We start from the raw sequence: 26,590 nt of genomic DNA, 5'->3' as shown, positions 1-26,590 counted from the left end.
TGTATTTGTACCACTGCAATAAAAGACTGAACACTGAAAAATTTTGCAAAATGTTTGCTCCACATTCTTTTCCAAAGAACTGTAGAGCCTGGCTATAGTTTTATACTTCTTTACACCTGCTGCAATCTTTAGAAAATAATTTCAAAGTTAAATAAGGACAAATTTTCCACAATGGTCCAAATGACTACAAAGTCTATTTTTCATTTGCACAAGTAGAGTAGATACTTGAAAGTCTGGACCTTCATGGAGGTAAGCAAGTCCTAACTTTGGAGATTTATTCCATTATTCCTCTTAAATATGAAATAGACAAAGCCAGGCTGTCTGCAAATAAAGTATATTTGAGAAAGAACTAAGCCCCACAAAAATCAAAACTAACAATTTATTCCAGAATTTTAAAAAACCCCAAAACATTATTAAAAGCAATTTTGTTTAGACAACAGTTCCTGTGTTTGCAGCACACATATCAGAATCAATAAAGCAGATTAGAAATTATTTTTTTTTTACATAATAGGATGCAACAGAAAAGTTGGCAAAAAACTTAGCAAATAATGTTATTACATTAATTGCCTGGTTTAAATACTCTTAAAGATGTTGCTAATGGTGTGTTTCCAGGATTTTGCTTTTACTTTCACTTTTACATATGGACTAAATACCTAAGCTACACACTTGCTTTTCATTCCCAATATTCTAAGGCAATTTTTCACCAATTCAGTGAGTATTCACCCCAAAGAGAACTTCAAGAACTGGCTCTATTTTCTAGCTAGCACCTTTCCAAAAGTGTCTGAGTCTCATTTCTGGATAGAGGAAAATTGACAACAGGACCAGTAAAAACGCTTAAGAACACAACCACTTCCACTACCGACCTGCATTTTTACATTAATGAAAGACAATTTATGCCTTACATGATCATTAACAATAATAATTTTTAAATACTCACAAAGTTCTGTCATTGGTGTAGAACACTGTCACCTTTATTCTTTAAGAGTTAATTATCAATACTGTTCAGAATGGCTGCAGGGAATTCTGCCCCAAATGCTGCTTTGCTCAGCTTCTCCATGGTTGGAGCATGTTTCTGGATTCTCCTCTGGACTGCATCCATTTCAAGATCTATAGTTTCATCTTCTCTGACAACAGGGGTAACTTTTTTATTTAAAAGATGAAAGGCAGCTTAGAGTTGAATTATTTTATTTCTTAGTGATATTCAGAAAATACAAGTTTTCCTTGGGATTCTTGATTCTGTACCAATTCAAGTGAACAGAAAATGTATTTACTGATGAGAATAAAATCTGGGGAGGTGCTGGAATATGCTACACATTGTACTAAATAATTAGCAATACACAAAGATAAATTTTTTGATACGTTAATTTTATAATGTAAATATTCTGGTCCGTTTGGCAGAGCAGACTTTTTGTAAGTTATAAAAGCTAAATAAAAATTTTGCAAACTTTTATTGTTAAATACTGCTGAATCCATCCACATAGAATTTATTCAATAAAATTTGTTAATTTCTGCTTCATTTCAAGACAAATTCAAACAAACTTTTAAAGTTACTGTTTGGTAACTTTGATTTATGTTTTTAATCTTTTTACTTTACTCAACCTGCTTTAAAAAGCAGGAAAATATTTGTTGAGACCATTTTTTGATCTAGAACTTCTCCTCATAAATTGAAATTAAGACTGCCATTTTAAACAACAAACTAGCCTGTCCTTCTGTAAAATTAGCTAAGTAGTGTAGAAAGGTATCCTTAGAATTGATCAGAAGTGAATATTCAATAGTAACCAATGTCACGAGGGCAAGAGAGTGAGCATAAAACAGCAGTGCTTATGGCATCTAACTCTCCTGTGAATTTTGTGACACATGTATAGTGTATTTAGCAGTCCATCATATGCATCAACAGGTAAACAGGTCAGGCTTTCAATTAAAAAAAATTGAATATCATTTTCTGTGCCATTTTTATTCTGATGTTCATGAGTGGTCTCAAGTACACCAACATTTCCTGAACAAGCAGTGTAAACTGATGTGCAAGTTAGCCATTCCAAGCACTGCACCTATTAACCTACTACTTTTCTACGTTTAGTTCACACACACAAAAAAAAAATCAGTCAATAGAACAGAGGATAATTCTGTTCCAGAACCACACCTCTTCACAATCTGATGCCATTGTAAACACCAACTTTGATTTTGAGATACGAGACAGGACTGAACGGGCACTCAACATTCAACCTGTTCCTTCCCTCCACTGACAGGGCAACAACCAGCAACAGAAATACCTTGGCTACTTTAAGGCACAGCCCTACCTGCAGAGCTGCCACCCACTCATTCTTTTTGTGTCCTTCCAACACAAAGCAAATAACTAAAATCCATTGCCTTCTAAGAGCTTCTCTCAGAGCAAAGGAAAGCCATCATTAAAGAGAAATAGACAAACCAAAACCAAAGAACCAGGGGAGGACATGAAAATTTCACTTTTTTTCCTGAAGAAGCTCAAAACTTTCTAAGATTAAGTAAATATGTCAGAGTGAAGATCACCAGCAGTAGATGAAACTATATTTTCTTCCCTTCCACACTTCATTTTATAGCAAAATGAAGCCTGAAAGTATGTTTCAGATTCACATGTGAAACTACTGAACATTAAGACCTTGTCCTAAATAGGTGTTTATATTTGCAGGCTCGTCTACACAGATGGTTCTCCACCTACACACATCTAGATGGTGTCCAGACACTATGGCATTGTACCAAACCAATGAGATTGTAACAGAATTTGCCCTTCCTTGTGTATGACCAACCAAAGTAGCTTATAATAGTATTTTGTCCCTATTGCATAGGAGACAATTTAATACTTCAAAGGACCACACAAACATTAACAAATTGATCTAGAAAGTCTTTGTTAAGTTAGTCTACAGAAGTAAATTCTACAAAGTAGAAATTTTACATTCTACAACTCTACAAGTGGAACAATTCTTGTGCTTTCATTTCATGCACTAGACAATAAAATATTCATTTTATGTGACTTCCAGCATAAGTACTTCTAAATGAATTAGTTAAAGTGAGAAAGAAAACAGCAGAACAAGACAAACTAAGCCTATACCATAATATATTGCTTCTCTCCATTTGCAGCCTTTTTCATTTGGCTGTGAATGAGCTCTCTCCTCTCCATGTGTGGATCTGTCAAGGCATCTAAGTTTCAGGAGAATACATCTACAAACACTGCCACACAATTCCCCAGGTTTGATATAGTATTAAATACACACAATAAAAAGTGCCAAAAGATTAATTTCAAAAGAAAAGACCAACTTTCAAAAATCAGCAGTTTTTTGTTCCAGGTCGAATATGAATATTTATATCTAAAAGCAATGATGCCAGAAGCAAGCATTATAAACAGCATTACTGATGTGAGCATTCCACTTCAGCATCCTGAAGGACATTCCTCTAATAATTTTCCTAGCCCTCAGAACTATAAATTGCAGATTAGGTGGCTACGTGTGAGGAAAACAATGAAAAATTAATCTCTCTTAGAACCGTAAAATGTGCATTTAATGATTTATATCAGGCCATTTAATAATTGAATTTGCAGTAAATCAAGGGAACTGGGCAAGTTTGGGTTTGTTGCTAAAGGCTTTAAACATGTTTCCATCTTTGCCATACATTAACAAACCTTTCTCTCTGGGCACTGGGGTTCTGGCCAGCATAAACTTACCACTATGGCACTGACTGAAACCCATTTCAAACCTGAGATCAACTGCTCAAGGACAGATTGATTCTGACAACTTTAAAAACATTATACTTGAAGACAAGAAGCTGAGAAACATCACATCCTACCCAAATCTCCACCCAAAAAAGTTACATCAAGATGTTTTTTCTATCTAGATTACACCTTATTTAAATTCAGCAGAAAGTAAAACTAGTTTGCTAGTTTTTGATCAGCATTCTTTGAACTATCACCCTGTCGCAAGAAGCTTTAGCAAAGTTGCGGTTCCCTCAGTTTAATACTAATGCACATTTGTTTGCTACGTATGTGCTGTTAAAATGTTGTGTCTTATAATGTTTAAATTTACAATTAGCTAGAATTGTTTTTAACTGCTTTTGTTGAGAGACGAGCAGGGATCCTGCAGAAGCTCTCTCTTTCTTCCCTTCCTTAAATTCACTATTTAAGTAATGCACTTGCACAAACATTACTGTCTAGTGAAATAGCTCTTATCACCTTCCATTTTCCCCTGAAAGACCAGAATACATCTGAAAGTTTTTGCACATATGATTTTCCACATACAAAGGAATTTTTAAAAATACAATCTTTAAAAAGATATTATTTTAGAAATTAGAAGACATAGCATTTATACATAGCTATATGTGTAGCTATATCGACAGCCATGTGCTTCCATGTCCATGCCCATGTGTGTAGCATCAGATCACTTATATTCAATAGTAATGTACCTCTTCGCATACACTAGGTAGTTTGTAAACAGAAATTAATGTATCTTCAGCTACTTAGTCATTTGATGAAATACTCTGAGCCATGTTTAATTGATCAGGGATCTGGCACACAGAAGCAAAAGGCTTTTGTAAGTACATCCAGTGAATGACAGGAAAGTAGGAATTAGAATTCACAGCAGTTCCTAACTTCCAGACTATGATTTATTTTTTTTTACCTACTCACTGAACAGAATGTGCTGCAAATGTGTTCTGCGAAGAGAGAATATGGTGAAATAGTAAGAGGAAAATACAGATGGTATACAGCTTTTTCTCCTCCTCTTTTTTGTTTTAAACTTCATAATACGAATGACCAAAACTGTATTCCCCCTGTCCTTTCATGAGTACCCTCTCAGTTCCTTCCTCCTTCCAAACAACTGAAAATCATCCTCTGAGCAGCTGGGATGCTTTAGAGTGAACAACACAGATCAGCATATCATAAGTGTAATTAAATTTTAAACCAGCCTTTTAGGGAGCACTAGTTAAACAGAAAGCCCTTTGTATTTTTATCACTCCTACAGAACTAGAAATCAAACTTTCAAATCTGATTATCCCTGGTGTGAAGGTTTTCCACATTACAGAGCATCCATGTGCCTTTCTGCACAGCCACAGTGTGCCAATGTGCCCTTTTTCACAGAATGAGGAGGCACCTCCTGCCTCTTTTTAGTAAAACTCTTTTGACTCCTTCTCAGTCAACTGTGCAAAATGTGGAAGCATTCGCAGATGGGATGAAGACGCATGTAAGTTACAGGAAAACACTGCAGATCTTATGTTATTTATTGTGCATCCTTAAATACAGACTGACATCTGCCAGCTCACAGTAAAGCAAAACTCACATTTGAATCCACATTTCCAGTGAGCAACCTAGTCAAGAATTAAATTATGTCACATAACATGTATATGTATAGAAAGTAATGGGACTCAGAATAAATGTTTACATGCAAAGGCCAACCCTGTTAGAGCAAGACAGTCCCCATAGCCAATGTCACACACAGGAACCAAACAACCAGCAGTCACAGCTGGCCCTGCATGAATGTGCAGGTAGTGCCACTATCAACACAGCAGAGACCAAAAGGAAAGCTTTGGCAGAAATCTAAAACAAGGCTACAACTCACCCTTCAAGCTGGGCAGAAGAAGGGCTTTCATTTCCACATCACCACATCCCTGAAGGTGAGCTAAGCACTTTGCATATCAATGCTGCAGTTTGCTAGTATGACTGGCATGCAGATTCAAGCTGGTGTGAGCAGGATACTCTTGCTATATCCCAGTTACTGTCTTCTTCAGGTAACAAAGTACTTACTATTTGCTGATTGGGTTTCAGGCCCTGGCACAGCTTTCTTTGGTGTTTTATACAGTAAGTGGTATGTCCTTCCCAGGTTTATAACTTGCCTATCCTTCCAGATACACGATGGAAAGAAACTACAAAAAGCCATTAAAATGTATCACAATACAATGACAATGTTATTCAAAAGTGGTCGATTAAAAAGATGAGTAAAAAAAATACTGACCAATATTTAATGGAGAATCTGCTGCAGCAGCTGAGTTTCAAAGCATGACAAATTCAGTGAAAGTTTGGTGTGTGGATTTTTATAGGAGTTTGTATAGAAATAGAACTCTGAAAACTTCTGAAAACTGGGTTAATTTTGCAATAAAAGTACACACCAAAAGAATTATTTTATTTCTTTCATTAAATTTCATTAAACACAAGCAGCATTGCTACCGTTTTTACTGATTTCCCAGAGTTTGCACCTTGTCGTCTTCTGGGATGGCATGCATCTATATTTTAAGAGCACAAGCCAGTCTTTTTAATAGTTACTTGTATAAGATTATTAGTTACTAGAGAGTTTTCAAATGCTTGAAATCCTGAAGAACATTTCTAGGTTATTAAGTTTTCATCTATTATTGTTTGTTCCTAAAGTAACAGCTTAAAAACTGACTAGTTACTACATACAATGGTAAGCTGTGCCTTTCTATAGTTACCTGTCTTACCAGAAATCCCCAATTTCTGCAAGCTTTACTAGCATTCAGCATGACAGATTATGAAGCCACATGCTACCCCATCATCTTTCACTGTGTTTCTTGGAGGCTCTCTCCCTCTGTATAGCCTGCACAAGATTTTGTGTTCTGCAGTCAATTCACACACCTCACTGAACAGCAAGAGCACATATCTAGGCCCACAGCAGGGGGGTTAATTAACTGTATAAGGGACAGAGCTGCCTCTAGAGTTATCTTTTACATGTATACAGAGAATAAACTGAGCTGACACTCAGGGGGAAATGCAGTAAGCTTTGCACTCCTCACGTTCTCATAAAACTACACTAATTTTAAAAAACGAATACAAGTTTAGCAGCAGCTCTAGATTACACTTGAGTAAGAAAGATCTCATCTGAAACACTGACAAAGGAAGACTCAGTTTGAGACTCTTTTCAGGCTGGAATAAGACCTTGCAGATGGACAAATGAAAACATTTATCTCTTTGTCATAGTGCCTGTTCAGATCTACTGCATTTAATAAAGGTTGGATGCACAGGAGAGAGGCATTGGTTGATTACTTTCACATTAAGTTAGCAGACAATACAGTAACAAAAAGCATTTGCATACAGCACCCCTCCTTTTGGTATTAGTGCCAGCAGAGCTGCAGCAGTGTTAATGCCCTGGAAAAGTTTTAGAAAAAAAAACATGAGCGTTTTCAAAACATGTTCCTAAAACACTGCAATGGAGGGGGCTTTCCATCCCAGGAAAATAAATTGTCAAATATACAAGTGAATATATTAAGACTGATGGCACATGCACTGAGATCAGACAGGGATACTAAGTAATAAAAATGGGAAAACAACTTATACTTCCATTCAAATAATGCAAGCCCAGCCAATCAATCCTTTTGGGAGAGTGGCATCACTCTGTATTCATGAAGTACATATGTGCTCTGAGCAGGAGGTTGTACTGGATGACCTCTGTAGCTCCCCTTGTACCTACAGATTTCAACTTACCCCATCAAAACACCAATTTTGGTATCAGCCCAGAATGAACATTAGAAAAATAAAACTTGCATTATATGCTCTTGAGTATAGCCCAAGCCTGAACTTCTCCATCTTTTTCACTTTCCTGTCTCATAATAATCTTATTTCTTACCACTGAGGCATAACTCACTTCCAAGAAGCATCCTACAGGAGCTTGTGTCTCCAGAGTCAAGCTATGTGCTCTATTAACAGTGCACTTTGAGGAGGGTGAAATAGAACAAAGATAAACCCCAGTCAAAGCATGTAACAAAGCCTACCCCCACACAGTGAGCATCTCTGAGATGATCTGTGATATCTAGACTTTTTGACAATGGAAAGAGAATTTTCTTCACGTTTCTCTTTTCATTGTAGTTGTTGTGGTAGCTTGGTAGGGTAGGAAGGAGTTTTTGGACTGGTTTTAATCACCGTTATGTTAGTCTTTGTCATTTACAATTCTTTCCTTGTGGACCCAGCTGCTGGTTTGCTCAGGAACATCCTGACTGCATCAGCACATAGTATGTTAGATGTTTCACAACGTCTTTCCTTCTTACCCCATATCCTACTACCATTTAAAGCAATTATGATGTGGAATTTGCAGGGTGCAGAGGAGCAGAAAACTCAGAAGCTGTCCTGGTTGGAAAAAGCAGAAAGACCTCTTCTAAGTGCCTGCCCCAAAAGGTAAATTTCAATTAAATCAAAATGCCCATAGTCTCATGCTTTAGCATTCTTTGAGTTTCTTGAGCACTTTTTTTAATGATCAAGGGATAAATGTCCTAAGAATAACTGCAACATATTAGCCTAAAATGATGCTCTACAACATTGGACTGAAGTTACCATCTAGAATTCTTGATTCTGAATGTGATTTTGGTAAGTCATAATTCTAACTTTCTCTTAGACTCCGCTGCACTTTGAAACATAAGTGCAAAAAAGCTGTCTTCTTCAGTAGCTCGATCACTACTTAAATTTAAAGTCTAAAAAAACACCAAAGTCATCTCCCCTGTGGTGGTTTGACCTTGGCAGGACACCAGGTGCCCACCAAAGCTGCTCTGTCAACCCCCTTGTCAACTGGACAGGGGAGAGAGAAAATATAGTGTCATGGGTCAAGAAAAGAACAGGGAGAGATCACTCACCAGTTACTGTCACGGGTAAAATTGACTCAACTTAAAGAAATTAAATTTAATTTACTACCAATGAAATCAGAGAAAGATAATTAAAAGCAAAATCAAAACTTAAAAACACTGTCTCCTCCCCCCCACCCCCTCCTGGACTTAATTTTATTTCTTATTCTCTATCTCCTTCTGCCTTGAGGAGCAGGGAGATGGGAATGGGGGGTTATGGTTAGTCTATCAAATGTAGTCTTTGCTGCTGTTTCCTCCTCAGGAGGAAGACTCCTTCCAGTGTGGGGTCCCCTCCATAGGAGACAGTTTCACAAACTTCTCCTTCCCATGGGCTACAGTGCATCACAAACTGCTCAGAATAGGACGCCTTCTTGGGGTGCAATCCTTCAGGACTGCACTGCTCCAGCATAGCTTCCCTGTGGGGTCACAAGTCCCGACAGCAAATCCACTCCAGCATGGGATCCCTTCTCCTCAGGTACACAGGCCCTGCCTGTCTTCAGGGCTTCTCTAGGCTCCAGCAAGGGCTTCTCACAAGGTCACAGTCTTCTTTCAGGCCTCCACTTGCTCTGATGTGGGCTTCTCCACAGGTGGATCTCTGCTCCACTGGACACTTCCATGGGCTGCAGAAGCACAGCCTGACTCACCATGCTCTGCACCAAGTACTTCAAGAGAATGCTTGCTCCTGCACCTGGGGCATCTTCTGCTCCTCCTTCATACTGACTTTGGTGCCTGCCCAGTTTATTTCTCTCACACATTCTCACTCCTCCTTGCTCTGACTGCAATCCTCTTCTGCACAATGACTTTTTTCTTTCTTAAATGTGTTAACCCAGAAGCACTAGTGCCATCACTGATGGATTCAGCCTCAGCCAGTGGCAGGTTCATCTTGGAGCTGGTTGGAATACTTTCATTGGACGTAGGGGAAGCTTCCAGCAGATGTTCAGTGAAACCACCCCTGTACCTTCCCTGCTACCAAAACCTTGCCATGCAAAACCAATACAACCCAGATGTCCCAAACAAATAGCTTTACTGTTATTTAAGCTGAATCAATGCTGAAGAACTTAGAAGGAAAAAAACACCCTTGTTTCTATTGCAATTCACACATAAAAAACAACCCAACAAATTTTAACCAAGTTTCAAGTACAGGACAAATTCTCAGTATAGCTATGACTGTGTAAGACCACTGAGAACAAAAGAACTAATAAGAAAGCTCACATCCTTCTAGGCAGAATTTACCAGCTTCCTCCTTTTCTATAAGTAGGCAGCAGGAGTGAGGATAGCCACAGGGGACCACCATTTAGGTCTGATTTCCGGTTGCCCATAAATTGTTTTATTCAAAGCCAGAGATTAAGCAATAAACAAGGACTTTGACTGAGTAAGGTTTCAGATATCTCATTACTTCCTGCTTGGACCTACTACGCATGATCTATATAAACCCTCAGGATTTGCAACATAAGCTCTCAAGCAGAATTTAAAAGTTCTTTCTCCAAATAATTCAGTTTGAAATTTACTTAACAAAAATCATAATGCTGTAAAAAATCAGGTTGCTCTCTGCTGTCAGCTTCCAAAAAGTCTTCTCAGCTCTTCTTCATATATACAACTCAAGCAATTCAGTTCTTCAAAGAACACTCAAGAACTACTTTAGATTTCTTTTTGTGCTTCATCTTCATACTTACAGTGTTACGTAATGCTGAAAATAGTATCAATTGTGACAAACAAAATGCAAAGCTTCAACAGAAATTTTCCATGTGCATTTGTAGCAACCTTTATCCCCTATACTTCAATTGCAGTCATTTAAGTGCACTGCCATTGTTGTGCCTGCTTCATGCATAGGGCTACTACGTGGCTCAGCTATACCAGTGGGAGAAGCAAGAGAGACACAGCCTACCTTCCTTTCTGCCATTTAGGAGCTGTGAGTGCATCTAGTGGATCTGCATCCCTGGAAAAGTAAGACTACCAAGCTACAGATTGGGTTCAAAGCTGTGGTTACACAGCTGTTTGGTCCAAGATAAATACAGGTGTCAAATGAAAACTGTTTCACCCTTTGTTTCAGTCCTTCCTTTCTGCCACTTCCCTTATGCCAAAAGCTGTGTTCATTCAGCTGCACACAAGCCAAGCGAGCAAAATGGATCATGCTCAAAAAATGGCACATCTCAGAGATCATCTTCAGCCAGACAGCTTTTTGACTCAGTCACTGCACAGCAACAGGAGCACTAGTTCCTGCACAAGAGAGGGGCAGAAATCAGCTAGACCAGGCAGGAGGACAGATCACAGCTTTCATGGAGCTGTCCAATTTGAAACATAATCAAAGTGGCCATATAATCACAACCTACAAAATTATAAGGTATGAGATACTAACCCAGTTTTGTCTCTGAAATAAAGTGAATTTCATGCCTTGGAAGCACAGCATTGGAACCACTGGTTCCAGAGGAATACAACATAAAGAAGTGCAATCTGACTTCCCTAATTTCTGCACAGTGCTTCAGTAATTCCACACAATGACAAAGTGTTATCATCAGCCCAACCACAGGATGTTCTTAAATAGATATTTCTCAGCAACCTGCTTACAGTCTTTCAAGAGCCATTAGCAAAACAAAGACAATAGCAATTTTTAAAAAGCAGGCTTGGGGGGTATTTTCTGTGTATGTCAAGTATTTATTTAAAAAAGCAGGTACTTCTCTAGTCTGAGTTACCCAAGGCCTGTTACAAAAATAAAAAGTGCAAAAGCTTTGTAAAGATACATTTATGTTCCATAATGGTAACTGACAGAGAATAACTCTTTCTACACCTTATATGCCATATATCAATTAAATGATTTATGGAAATGCACTCAGCTCTACAAAACAGAACATTTCAAAACAGTCAGCATTTTTTAGGGCAGGCAAGGTAACAGAATGGGAAAAAAGATACATTTAAGGATACTTTCTTATTACTTTGTTTTCTATAGAACTTAATTGGACTTTTTACCAGAGCAGTTTAAATGTAAACATTAAATTACCCGAAGCCTTATAGTAAGTGATTTTTATTTCTTATGATACTACCTTTGCTACCCATCATCTTCACATCTTTCTTAGCACATTGAAAGCAGAGGCCTTTGGGGCCCTTTCCCAGTTGTAAAACCACCACAGCATACATGGTGCAAGCTGGATATGCACAAACTGCATCATCCTTTCAGGTGATGCATCCCTCCCTCTCTCTGAAGTCTCTTCTCTTTGCTGACTCCCAGAAATAGCAAGTGGACTGCAAAAAGGGCATCATCTCCAGTGAACAGGAATAGTCCAAGCAGAAAGAGGTAAACACGTGGCTCCATTGGGCAGCTTCCCTTAAAAGCAGGTATGAAAACTGAAACAGGCATGGACACTGGGAAACACAGAGCAAATAGAAACTAGACAGGCAAACAGAATGGCAACTGTTCTGAAGAGCTGAGAGTACATTTGGGCGTAACTGCTCTTACAATCCCAACCCAAGCACCAGAGGCAAAACTTCCTCTTTTGGCATCAATCAGCACTTTATGTCACAACTTCTTCAATAATGGAGAGGAGGCTACAGCCAGAGACACAAACGTTGCCCACCAAACACCAGTAAGGCAGACAAAGAGGAGGAGAATAGGCCAAGCTCCTCCAAACCCTTCCTATATACCCCAATACCCAAACCCATTGATAAAAAAAAGGCCCAGTGTAGACACCAAGATTAGGGCAACCTTTGTCCTCAGACCTGGCTGCTAACAGGGCCTCTGCAGTCCTGCCTTACTCACTTTCAGTTCAGACACTCCTGCCCCTATTCTGGTCCAAGGTAATTGGTTCATCTTTCAGCCTGACATAGCAGTAATGCTATTAAGTCTTAGTGTAGAGTTTACCAAGTGAGCCCAGGATTATTGCAGCACCCAGCATTTCTGCATGGCCTTAGGATGTGAGGCTAATGTATTAGACATTGTTAGCAGAAAATGTAACTTCATAGAAATTTATACAATTAATTTTCAAAATATTAGGTGGGGAGGGAGGGGGCAAGGAATCTGTTTTCTGAGATTTACTGGCTATCTCAATCCGTTCAAGAGAGCACTGAGACTCTATCCCATGGGTTGTGGGTATAATTGTAATGAAAATGCCCAAACAAACAAGAAAATACTACTGCCACATGCCTCAAAGTTGCGTAGATTTTTAATCAACAACCAATTTCTCCTCTCATACAGAAGTGTATGAGACATTGTGTAACCAATAAGTCAAACCTTGCCTTTTCAAGGAAGGAACTTAAAATAAAAAGATCTTAAGACTATTTAATATGGGTTCATACATGTAACTAAACACAGAAAAACCTCTAGGACCATAAGCGCCAAGACGAACTTTGTGTCTCAGCATTTTCTAGTCCTAATCAGCATTTTGCAAGAGCTGATCATTAATATTTTAAAGGCAAATAAAGGGTGTAATGAAATTTTGGAAACATCTGACCCACTAAAATATTTTTGAAAGCTAAGGCTCAAAATGACTGTATGTGTGTAAGTTAAGTGGGTCAGGGAAACTAACTATCTGCTAAATGCAATAATACACATGGTGTTTAAAACACACTTTTCTGAATAGGGAAATTTAAAAGCTAGCAAAACGGGCATTCAAGATAATTGAGTGAAGTATAAAGATGACAGAGATTCTATCACTGCAAAGCTTCAAATGATCAGCAATTTTCATTCAAGCAAGTTTTGAATAACTTGCAACCAACAAAGATTATTCTCAGAAGTAGATCAAGTTTAGTTCCACATAACTAAAACCAAATGATGTAAACCCATTATGAAATGATGGAATAAAAAGTTTACATCACTTAATACAGTAAAAGGAGATAAGCAGGATAAAGACAGAGGAAAGGGCAAAACCTGTTTATTTACCCTTTACTTTCTAAGAAGTCCTACCTAGATTGCTTCATATGCACTGTGCAGTGGGGTCAGTGTTTTGAAAGCACACCTGACTATTGTAGGGGATGTACAAGCTTATTAAATAATAACTCTTGTTCTAAAGGAATTTAGTTAAAAAGTGGCATTTTCATTCATAACTAAAAAGCAGAACAAAAGAAACACAGAATTTCAAATTAGAAACTTTGTTCTTGAGCATGAGGACCAGAACTAACTCTTGCTACTCAAATATTAAGGCCAGCATATCATAAATGGACTTAAATTTACCACTGCCACACTGCAGTCCAAGGTGATTTTACCTTTAAACAGGTACACTATATTAATGTCCCGTATAGTGCCATACCACTGTTGCAGGGCCATCCTACGTAATACTTTGATTATTGCCTGCCATCTTAAAAGAAAAAGGAAGGTTTAGGGATACAGAACCTGACACATGTTTATACTACCATAATGCATCTTCCTACAGTGAATGATAAATGCAATGCATTTGGGATTTACTACAAAGACACAACAAAACCATCGGCTATGTTTTTACCTGGTTTATGCAGGAAAATGTATTGTAGAGCATCAGTAAGGTACACCCAGGTAGTAGAGCTGTTTCCAAAAATGTTTGGCTATTTATTTCTTCTCTTCTGAGTACTCTGGTTTTATGACTAATATTACTTCTAGCTACTGTGGGGACCACCAAAAATCGTGTTTGTAGATCCATCCAGCTGGCAAGCTAGTTTGCCCAACAGACCATTTTTTTTGTCTGCTATTGGTGAGACTGCTTGACTTCTTACAGCACTCACAGACATTTGCATTCTAGTGTCAGTTCTTGAAGTTTTCTCTCAATAGCTCTCCATGTAATTGGGATTTAAAGGCCTTCAGACCTTCAGATAGCTAGTCTAAGAAGAAGAATAGACGAAAAGCTGAAGATTAAGAATGGTATTATATCAGTGCTTACTGAGCTCTAGCCATAGGATTCATTAGATTTTAAAATCTGAATTGACACTCACTGAGGGCCTGACCCAATGCTCCTGTTAGCAGATGTACATAGTTCTAAATAAATATTGTAGAAAATATTCAAGAATGCAAATTGATCTGCTAATCCATAACTCCCAGATTTCATAACTAAAAGCCCTCTCCCAAAGATCTTTACATTAACAGATCAAAACTGAGTTTGTAGTATCTGCATTTCTCATTTAACTAAACTGCATTTTGCTCAAAAAGGAAGACCTTTGCAGAAATTTAATTTTTGATTCTTGAAATTGTCAGAAAAAACAAAGCTATGCAACTACTTGAATGCATTTAAAAGTAATTTGAGAGAAATTACTAAGTCTCTTGTCAGTTCTGAGTCCAAATCTATTTTGTGATAGTCATGTCTAAGTGAATATTTAAAGGACATTAATATACAAAGTTATTAATAAACTAAGTTTCAAACAGAGAACAGTACCTTTAGGCCACACAATTTAAATTGCCCAGCAGACAAATGTTAAGAGCTTAATGTACTGGGATGCTGCTTTCCCCAAATTATTTACTTGGAGAATGGGATACGTCTGTTTCTTGAGATATATGACAAAATTTAGAATGAGTTGGAGAACCCAAGAACCTAATTTTGTCCAAGTTGATTGCTGAAGCATTTATTACTAGCCCAAAGGGGTGTGTGGAGCTTTTGATGCTAGAAAGCTGCTGACAATTGTGCACTTCCACAGCACTCTGGGCTGGCCACAGCTCTAAAGAACCAACCGCTGCTCTGAAAAACTGCCATACTAGACTGAAAATGAAGCAATTTATAAAGAGAGTGAATGGATATGGAGCAAGACTCCACAGGCTTAAATACTGCCAAGTATTCAAATTTTCAGAAGTCTAAAATAAAAGGGTAGCCACTCGCTGTTCTGCAGAACATCAGGCAGCTCTAAAGCATATATCTCAAAAATTCACATCACATATTATACTTCCAATGTAATTTTTTTTGTTTTCAAAGGAAAAATAAGATAAACACGTTCTGCCTTCTACAAACAGTCACTGAGGTTTCTCTCATTGAGTAAGGAAAAAACCAGCTCATTTCTCCTTGCTACGCAGGGCAGTCTGGGTTCAACTCTTTAACACACCAATGGTCATTTACTATTGACACATTGCCGACATTTTACTGAGGAAACCTTGAGAAAGAAAAGGCAGGGGGAAAAAAAAGAAGTAATTATAACTTCTTAACTGTTTCTAACTTTCCTCACCTAACTTACCTAACTTTGGAGTAAGTTCACAGGACAAAGAAGATATGCTCATTGGAACTTGAGGGCTTTCTCCCTGCTAGTTTTTAAAAGTCTACTGTAAGAAGTCACTTAAATTAAAAAGAGACAGAATAGAACAAGAATTCTTTTCCATAGAACAAATCAGATAAACTCTGTAGGGGAAAAAAGTAATGAACTGAAGCCTAATCTTCCCAGTTGTTTTTTATAGTCAGTAGAGTGAGAGTTGCCTTCACAAAGCCAACACAGAACAGTAAAAACTAAGTTCCCTTGTCCGATTTGCCTCCTGGTGGTGTCTCCACCACTCTAGTGATCCCGACATTTGGACTTCATTTCTTCAAAATTTCCATTGAATTCTGCAGTCACCATAGCCTAATTAACCTGTTACATTACTATTAGTGAGTAAAGTCGAAGAAGACCCCTTGCACTTCACTACCAGTTTTGACAAACTTAGGACAAAGAAGGAGCTAAAAAGAAGTTCAAGGAATAATGGACCTAATTAAAACAAAACCACACCACAAAAACTTACATTTCTTCTGGCCACCACTTATCTTCCCTGACACTATGTCAGATGTCTCTGCTAACTTGCAATCTAACAGCAGGGGGAAAGTTGCTCCCAAGGAACTATACACTTTCTGCAGTTTCTGAAGGTCAGAACAGGTATTTGAAAAGTTAACTCAGAAGTGAATGGAATACTGAAAGTTACTCTGTATAATGACTAGAAATAGGTGAATTCACATTGACTTGGCCCATATTTGAAGAAAATAAAACATTCTTAATTCCACAAACAGAAAATGAAACCTGAACCAGATTATCACTTCAGTGAACATCAAGATTTTCTAAGGATGAAGACTGCATTCTCTGCCTCCAACAGTGTCAATATAGAAAAGAAAGCACAGAGACTTCATGAAACTCTGTGAAGAGCATTCTTACCTTTCAATATTTTAGGGATGTTCACCTTTTAAGCCCTTCAAGACTATCACAGTCTCCACAACAAAATGAGGAAAAAAAATCCATAGTGAGAGTAATAAAGACAGTCAACATTTAGTTAGAAAAGTGAAATCCAAAAAAAAATTTTTATAAAGGGTACATTCATTTGGCCCACTTGCGCTTCCCTAATATGTCATCTCTCTAAATCACTGACAGAAAAGTGCATTTCCTCTTTATTTGTCCACTACAAAGGATCCTTAGTCCACCTGTAAAAGCCAGTACAATTAACAGAAAATAATTCAAAACTAGCATTATAGAAGCAATGCAATATTATCACACCCATCTCAGTCTTTTTTGAACCTACGCAGCAAGAGTCGAACTGAGTGGTTCCTCAATACCTTATGAGGGTGTAACACATGACCCATATGAGGGAAAACACCACTTAACACTGTTTACCTGAGTCAGTCTGGTTCTTGGTGTAGCACCAACCAATAAGATCATATTTGGTAATAAAAGTATTTTAGCCATGGCTATACTACAGTCAGTAACTCATAGCACAAAATACCCCACATTTCAGGAAGCAGCTTCTTTTCAAATCAGTACAGGCAGAAGAGAACAAACATCAGAGACAAGCTTCTGCCTGTATTCTAAACATAGGACACACTGTCTTTCTTTCTTCTCCTTTCCATAATTCAACACACATCAGAAAAGCTGGGGACCAAACAATTCCGATAGCAACTAAAGATCCATACACAAGGCTCTGAAAAGCATATCTCTGGATTTGATTCCTTTTCTAACTGGCAATAAATCAAAATATTGTTTCTGTGGCTGTGAGGCTGTTCCACCGAGGCATGCAGAACATAGCAGAATGAACTACTTTAATCTGTTCTAACTTATAAAAATTCATTAGTAGATTTAATCCCTTTTCCCAGCATCCAACTAAGAGGCATTTAAGGGTGCTATACAAAACAGCCTAAATCCCAGTCATCATCATCTAATGCTTCACTTGTCTTCCCTTCAAGTATAAAAGGGAAAAGGGAATAGTAGGCCTTGAAATAACTACTGATGTGTGAGGTTATCCGGCAAGTCGAAACATGCAGGAACATCTAATAACCAACTCTCTCCATTAGTAGGGGATTTTCAAGGAAATACTGTAGTTTAATTGCCCATTTTCTATCTACAATGTTGATTTTCAAGCAGAGCAGGCTATTTTGGAGTTATGCCCTGGCTTATATGAAGATGAAAGATGTATCCAACTAGGTTCAATTAAAAAAGTTCTCCAGCTGCCTCTAAATCTGGTTTAAATACAGCATGAACTCAAAAATTAAAAGTTGAGCCAGAAAGTCAGTGCTGAAGGAAGAGTAGCAGGGGGGATGTGTGGAGAGTTTTTCTTTTTTTAAATGAAATCACGAAACGGCCACTTACATTTCCTAAATTGAGTTATTCCAATGTTAATTGTATATTAGATATGCAAACATTAAGTTCACAAACCAAGGGTGAGAAGTCTAGGTGGAGTTACATTAAGAGAAGAATGGGAAATCAAAGTTTACATGCCAGTATGGGTTTAATCATCATTTAAGCTTTATAAAAGGTCTGAGACAGCTTAGCAATATTTCAGTCAAATACAAATGATTATAACATCAGTTTTGCAAGAGAATTTGGGGCAAAAGAGGCAGCAGGGAGAGATGCATCCACTCTGCCTATCTACAATCATCTGTGCAACAGCCAAAATTTGCTTCAGCCAGTATATCTTGAGAATATGGAAGATGATAACTTAATGAGAAGTCATTATATTCGCATTTTCACACAATATTTGGATGCAAATTAAATAAATATCAAAGATTGAAATAGTAAGCTTATGCAGATTTTTTGAATATTCACTTCTAAACAGGTGCTGTTCACACCTATCAGTGGGTTCAAAAGGATCTGACAATTCACTGAGGCAGTTAACTTACTTCTCCTTATGTCCAGATAGACCAGTATTTTTCTGACAGGAAAAAATGACTGACTCCTTCAAACAGTCTAAGAAGGATTATACAAACAGGTTTTTTTTCATGTATTCTACAACTGCTTTATAAACAGTTGGCATAAATGCATTCTTGTAGTTACATGCAAATTAGCATATCTTTATCATTCATGCCATTTACTTAAAAAAGATCAGTGTTTAGTACAGTTATATGTACAGTTCCAGATAAACAACTGGAACTGAAATTAGGCATCACCTGCCTCAAGCTATTAGTAATTAAATGCTCATATGCCATATTTGCAGACTTGATCCATTACTGACTGCCATTTAAATATGCCCTCGCTCAGTCGTGGAGAAAAGAAGTATCAGAAACTCCAGAAAAAACTGGCAGAAGTAGTGACTTCTTAAATTCATTTCCAGGTTTTTAGTCCTAAGTTGTGATGGTGTTCATCTGCTATATCTACAACGCACAGGCATACCTTGCCTACCTTCTAATGCACAAGCATGAAGTGCTCTTTCCTACCTGTTAACTGTACCCAGTGTCCCTCCTGCTCTCCAGCTTTCTTGAGCTTACATTCCTCTCACCAAACACTGCTGCTTCTCTTTACAGAACATGATGGAACATGTTTTGGGAACAATTTTCTGATAATATACTCAAAAAGCCTCCATAAAAATTCTCCTTTACTATGATTGACAACTGTTCAAGAAGAACAGTCTCATAGGATGAATTTATGCACACTACCAATCTTTTCATTACTAAGTTATGGTACCTGTAATAAATATAGCAACAGTAATGCTTAAAAGCTATTCCTGACAGTTTTTGGAAACTTAAATAACAAGCTTCCTTTGTCAATCTAAACCACATGTTTACATTTATTCAACTATACAAAACCATGGTTAAATTACTCTGTCATTTTTTATATCTATCCCAAATACTCTTTCTCATTACTTGCTATTTCATGGCATGGTTAAAAGGAGTCTCACCCTGAACATACAGGACTTAAAATAACCTCATCCATCTCCATTTGCTGTAAGCTTTAAATACAGGGAAAATTCCCTAGATTTGCCTATACATAATATTAAACTTGCTTTTATGGTATGCATTTTTTCTAATTATATTCCACAATTTCAACTGCTCTTCACAATAAAGTATGTAAAAGTTTTTCCCCTGTGAAAAAATAAAACCACAAGTATCTCCATACACCATATATATGCTGATAACTATTTTGATTACTTTTTCTTGCATATATACAGAAATCAAAATAACAAAGGGATTCACTTTATTATTTCAGCATCAAGAGGAAATACATTGGAATACAAGTCTAGTTTCCACAACACTTTTCTTAGAGAGTCAATGAATTTCACTGCAACTACAGGAAGAGACATTTGCATTTTATTTTCAAATATAAGCGAAAGAGACATGATTTCTTTTGTACATGCTTACCACCATCACCCTTTTATCATAGAGTCAAAAGACTCTTTTTGTAAGCTTTGTTTCACATTTATGACAGAATATTGCTCTAACTTTTCCAGGAGATTATGATAAGGACACATTTAGAAATTCCTCTATATCTGACACAATATTGCTAAAAAAGCCTACATCTTTTTACTGCCCACATGACCTCTTCCTTGTCTTCAAAATTAAGTACTACTATTATGATACATACTCAATCATGATATATCTGTAAGTTCATATTCTTTATTTTTAAATTAACTATGGAGGAAATGAGGCAGAAGAAAAGGTACTACTTCAAGATTACATCCCTTCCTCCTTTATGCTAGCCCTGCTCTACCTCAGCCTTTCACCAGCATCACTGGTAACAATTTCCACCCCATCTTCCCAAAAAAAAAAAAAAAAAAGTATACACTAAAAACTTCCTCACAGAAAATTTTTAAAAATACATTCTTTAAGTTTTTGTATTGTAAAGAGTGTATTTAACCCAGACAAAAGCTGAGTAGTGTGAAGTAATTGTGGGTAAAATTCTACAAATCAGAATGCCAAGAGAACATAGTATTGTAGAATAAAAAGTGAAGGAAAATGGTTGACTTTGACTATGAATTTCTTCCAAAGATGTGCAAACATAGAAAAAAATGGTGCTCCAAAACAACAGAATTAATTCACATTTACAACCCAGCCTGAGATTTGGCAATTACAACTCCTCTGAAAAAACTTACTCTTGATTTCTTTTTACTGAAGAGGGGGGTCGGAGAAAGAAAGAGGAAACCATTTACAAAACCAATGTACTCAGAGTTTCCAGACTGCAGCTCTCACATATATAGCTGAGGAGCAAATCTATTAAACTGAATTTCACTTATTGCCCACAGATTAGAAAAGTAAGCACAGTTTACAACTCTGTGAAAATAATACAAAGAGACTAGCAGAGGGAAATCTACTAGTCTGAAGGATTGAAGCTCACAGCCCTTTAAATGCAAGCTATCTTCAAGTAAGTTTTTTCTCTTTTTGCAGTTTTCCTTTCAGGTGTTAACACACTCAGCATACATTGCTCCATCGTCTCTCAGGTATAACAAAACAAAGCCTTTATTTTCACCTCTGACATTTTCAAAAAACATATGAATATGTGACATACCTTATGCTGTAACAGTTCAACCCTGCATCAGCTTGGAATTTTTTTCAGCTTTAAGCCTACACACTGCACAGCCTACTTGCTTTCTTTTCGTAATTTGCCGGATCTCCTCAATTTCACAAACTTCTGAACAGAACTGTCATTATTAATTCTCAGCAAGACACCTAAGCCACTGTGAATCACTGCAGCGACTGGCAGCAAGTGTCGGCACTATTCCCACAATGCTTCACAAACAGAGGGAAGTCCTAAAGCAACTGAAAGCTTTTAGCTAAACCTACCGCTGACTTGGTTCTTGCACAAGTCTTCATCCAACTTCATTAAATAAGAGAGCAAAGAAAAAGCACGCATTAGGGCGGCATAACATTCCACAAGCCAAAAATATTTCATTATTCTGCCTCTCTAACACCAGCATCTCAGCTCCATGTCTCCAGGTAGGGACACCACACAGGCTGGAACTTTAGTTTCTCAAACTTCATTAAAAGCTTATTGAACAGTGACCATTATGCATCCTATAATTGTCCACAGTGGAGTTGGGCCCTCAGAGTTTACTCATTGACTACTTGGCTCTAAACAAGAGTACAGATTACACATGTTGCACCCCTTCTTAACACAAGCACTGCACAATGGAAACCATTATATTTACTGTGCAAAACTGCATATTTCTCCATGCTGTGTGAAAATTAAATTGCTGATTAATATTCTACCCATAAAGCAATTAATAATAATGATTTTTCCCTAAAAGAAGTGAAACTAAAAACAGAAGAAGGGCTTTGTTGTAGTCTCTAAGTTGCTGCATTGCTAAGCCACAGATTTCTATACAACAAATTCCTGCAAATAAAGAGGGAGTGAGCACTTCTCTGCACAGGGAAGTTGTGATTCTTTTCCCAGTATTTATATATACCATGACCATTGCATTTAAGCAGGCATACTACTTTAATAACATTATCATCTGGAACACTGGCAGCTCTGCAGTTCAGTAGTAGAAATAACAAAATATTTAAATTTCAACAATCATGGAGAAGTTCACTGTTGGTCTGATAATCAAACCCACAAAAATACAAAGAAGGAAACTACTGTGACTTCATACAGACTCTATTCACGGTGTGGTAGAAGAAAAACTTATTTTTCAACGTCTTTTGGAAACTTAATCCATGTTCACCCCATGAACAAGTATACTTTAGCACTTTGAGTTAAATATAAAAAATATAGCTCCATTTCTACGGATGGGTAATTTAAAACACGTTAGTATAGACCATTCTGCAGCTTAACTTGACAGAGTTATAAATACAAGTTTAAAAGTTATGGTAGGATGCTTTCTTACATTCCACTCAGTGTCTCACTGCCTGTCCGTGCTCATCACGTGATCGGGTAGTCAATACAGTTTGCTTCATGGCATCAAGACAAGCTCATTTTGAAATTACCATGGGCATCCAGAGCTTACCAGAGAATCCTGAAACAGCTTGCTGTGAGACATAGCCACATGCAGAGCTCTCATGCTGGTTTTAGAGAATAAATCATCTTCAAGAGAGACATGCTATCACATCAGCAAAACTTCAGTTTTTGTTGAACTACTATTCTCATTAAAAAATCATTGTCCTTATATTCCTTACATGTTTCGTCCCAGATTCACTGTTCCTCTATTAAAACATACTATATTTTTTCAGTAAACAAAATTTCTAGATAAAAGTAAATCACTGCCTGGCTATTTTTGTAGGGATAGTAATACTCAAAACAGAACACATGCAGCTAGTAGCAGACAAATGGAGGTATCTAGTTGTGACACTCATGCACTTTACCAATGCTCTAACATTTTTCCCTCTTCAAAGGTCTAATCTATTTATCTAATTTGGTTCCATTATTGACATATTAAGCAACATAATTAAGGGACTGCTCAAGTCAGTTTACTTGGAATGGGATGATGTGATGTATGAGGGGTTTGTGCATGTGTTGCTCTTTCATGTTTTAAAAAAAAGTGAGAACAAATTCTGTAGATATCTCAATATTACGTCTTTTTCTTCTTGTCATTCACAAGGCCCACGTTCAAGTTCAACAATCTTTCTATTAAGCATTCAGTTGTAATTATTACTCATAGTTTAGAGCTGTCAAACAGAATTCTACCAAATGGCAAGCATAAGACAATTGTGGTGTAATTTATCATGGTAAAAGCATCTAACTAATTTTCAAATTGTCTATTAAGTACCCAAAACTGACATACATTTAGCTGGTCTTGACATTAAGAAAAATTCCAGCATACTCACCCATATACACAGCGGACTTACTAAGTCAAAATCTAAAGACTTGCCTAAACCAGAATGGTTGAGTTTAGAAGAAGTTTCAAGATAACAATAAAGAAAGTGACAAAATTAATGCATTTTTCCATCTCCCTTAATATAAAATGTTAGTTTCAACACAAGAAAAATTGCTATAACTTCCACTGATTAAACTAGTTTCTTGTTTGACAGACTCACAATAACTCATTCTATCCTTTGTTGAGAAATCAAATAAAAATCTAAAATGTCTGGTTGCCCACGCTTATTTTTGCACTTTAAGATTTAGCAGCTCTCTTGGAATCTGGGAAAAGAGACATCTTTAGAACACAGTGTTAAAAATACATCTCTGTTTCCCTACCTGTTTCTCACTCAGAGCTGTTATTTTGGCTTGAAGTTCATGAAGTTGTTTCTTCAAATCAGCGTTCTGATTAGAAAGAAAAAATATCTGTGAGAAAGATATTCCGTTTGTTAACAAAGAGTAGTAGTAGGAAGGTGGGTTTTTTTTGTTTGTTTTTGTTCTTGCATAGTGTACTACAAATACAGCACCTCTGGATGTACAGCCAATAAAATTCAAACGGCTCAACAAAGCCTTATTTAAATCGCTGAGTGCAACAATAATCAGAGGACCTTTCTAGCACTCACTCACCAGTTTGGAGAGAAGATTGCATTAAAACATCCATTAGTGCTTATCACATTATAAAGCACATTTATACATTTCATCAAGTTTACAAATTAAACAATAAATGTTTGTTAATATGTGTACAACAGTATGCTATGATAGTTATCTAAAACATTCTCACCTATGTGACTTATGCAAAGACATTTACACTCAACTATGTAGAATATAAACATATGTACTAAATCTGAATTGACACATATTAATTGAAGGCAAACATATTTAAGTCCTTATTTCCATGTATGCTTATGCCTTAGACTGTGCTAAAGAGAATTACATTTGTCTGAACACATTACTCATATTAGCATTTTGCTTACACTAGCACTTTTCAAAGTTTCATATTTTAAAGCCATAAGCAGCACTAGAAAGATGCAGACAGAAAACAATTTTTACCAGGACTTTTTCTTTTCTACTGAAATAAAAAATTAAGAAACGTCTGTCCTTGGTTGAAAACCTGTGAAGCTCTGCAGAAATGTGACAGGGAATCAGGTTTTCCTTAATTTTTGTACATTCTCACTTTTTTTGTTCTCAATTACGTTGTAAAGTTTTCATACTAGATTATGCAGGTTTAGTCTGCTAAGCAGAAATATTAAAACACAAGACTAACATCATCACAGGAACTTCATGCATATCCCCTATTTTTATATTCCTCTAATTTTGAAATGTATTTTGATCTTAGCTGGCAGACAGTCTCTGATTCCAGCAAAACCAGATATTGACCAGTCATCCTCCCTAGTTCTAGATTCTACTTAATAATCTGGGACAAAAATGCATTAAAAACATTGGAAACAGGGACCAGATTTACTTTTCCTGACTCTAGGAACTCTACATGGCTTCTTGCAGCATGACCTCACTTTCAGCAAGTATGAACTGAAAGCAAGTATGAACTGAGCTCTGCAGACAAATTGTTAGAAGACCGGACCAGTGAATTTGAGCAGATCTTACCCAAACCCCATCAGAATAACAACATTCAAAAAACCAGATTTTCCAATACACCCTGCTTAACCCTCCCTGTCAGAAGTTTAACTACCTGAGTGCTATTAAAAGCTGTCTTCTCACTTCACTGAGCTTGGAAAAAAATGTACATTCAGAAAATTACAGGACATACAGAAAATGTACATACAGAAAATTTACTATTGTATGGGGATGGGAGGTCTCAAGCCTCAAGTGAGCGGCCTTTATCCCTCTACTCAATATTTCAGACTGGTTTGAGAGCTCCAGAGCACTCCTCATCCAGCATCCAGGAGTATTTAACTGCTGTACAAGAAAACCCAGGGACCTTACACAGTCTTTGAGAAAGGGATGACTTTGGCTGTCTATGCAGGGAGTCCAGTTATCCAACTTCAGAAGCTCTGAAACTTCCCAAGACCAAGTGTCTGTTCTATGGACACTACAGGGCTGGTAAGACACCCAAGACAGGCAATCTGAACACAACCTTAAGCTATATTGTTTGGACAAAATTTCTTGGACAGAATATCCTCTCTCTTCTTGTACTGTGAACCTTCTGATACTCAAAAATGAAAAAGGTTATTGCAAATAATGGTAGCTTTTATAAGAGAGCAGCTTCCAATAGAATCAGAAATTTACTGCTCATCTGAACTGCACCATAGCCCAGAAAAGTCACTTGATTTAAACTGTTAAGAATAAGAATGTGTATAAGGTAAAAAGCTCCATAATAGCAAGAATTTTGGTTTTGTTTTAAACAATCCAACGGTTGTTGTTCAAAACGTATAAATAAATTTTCTTCTAAACACTGTGTTAGCAAGGAAGAAGGTGATCTAGAAATATCTAAAATCATCAAGTTTCATGCACTGTCATTTCCTGAATTTTAATGGAAATGATCCAATATAAAAATAAGTAGTTACCTGTGGATCTTGCTTCATTTGGGCAACCAATTTCTAGAAAGAAAAAAAAAGTGACAATACAATGAAGATTTTCATTACGAATACTTTGAACAATTCAAAATTCAGTAGTTTTTAAGAACCTTTGTAAAAGCAAAATATTTTGTTTACAGCATTTCAATAGCAAAGCCTGGAGTCCAGTATTATAACATTTCCAAACCCATTCTTATTAATACAGTAAAAGTACTGTATTAAGCCATCACTTTTGCTCCTCCTAAACAGCTCTTAAACAAGTGATGCTTTTTAAAGACAATTTAAGCCAGCTGGGTAAAATAATCTAATAGCTGTGTCTCCTCTAGAATTGCTGGCCTCTTTGCTTGCAGTCACAAGAAACACAAACCACAGATAACTGCTGCAGGCACAAAAGCTGTTTGTATATTCAAGGGCAGAATGTTTCAAGTACTAAAGCTCTTCCTGTGTGTTAACTTGGCTGGTACCAGATGGAAGGCCCATGTTCAGAAGTATCTTTGCCATTTTTCTCCCTCAGAGGAGATTGAGATCATTGTAGAAGAGATATTCTCCACATCCAAAGGAAAACAGACAGATTGTTACCATTCACT

The 26,590-nt window shown here is 37.0% G+C and overlaps 1 protein-coding gene across 3 annotated transcripts in view; it reads right to left on the bottom strand.

The window, feature by feature from the left end:
- The window catches only part of PHF21A (PHD finger protein 21A), a 125,125-nt gene that overhangs the window by 60,122 nt on the left and 38,413 nt on the right, over nt 1-26,590 (bottom strand). For all 3 annotated transcript variants that reach the window (XM_058806625.1, XM_058806626.1, XM_058806624.1), the window contains 2 exons: nt 25,995-26,027; nt 23,812-23,877 (listed from right to left, as the gene is read on the bottom strand). In XM_058806625.1, the coding sequence (XP_058662608.1) occupies nt 23,812-23,877; nt 25,995-26,027 (99 nt within the window). The remainder of the gene's footprint in view (nt 1-23,811; nt 23,878-25,994; nt 26,028-26,590) is intronic.

Source organism: Ammospiza caudacuta, chromosome 6, assembly GCF_027887145.1.
Source record: "Ammospiza caudacuta isolate bAmmCau1 chromosome 6, bAmmCau1.pri, whole genome shotgun sequence".
Classification (NCBI taxonomy): domain Eukaryota; kingdom Metazoa; phylum Chordata; class Aves; order Passeriformes; family Passerellidae; genus Ammospiza; species Ammospiza caudacuta.
The sequence above is the reverse complement of the archived record's forward strand: the minus strand, read 5'-3'. Positions and strand labels throughout refer to the sequence as shown.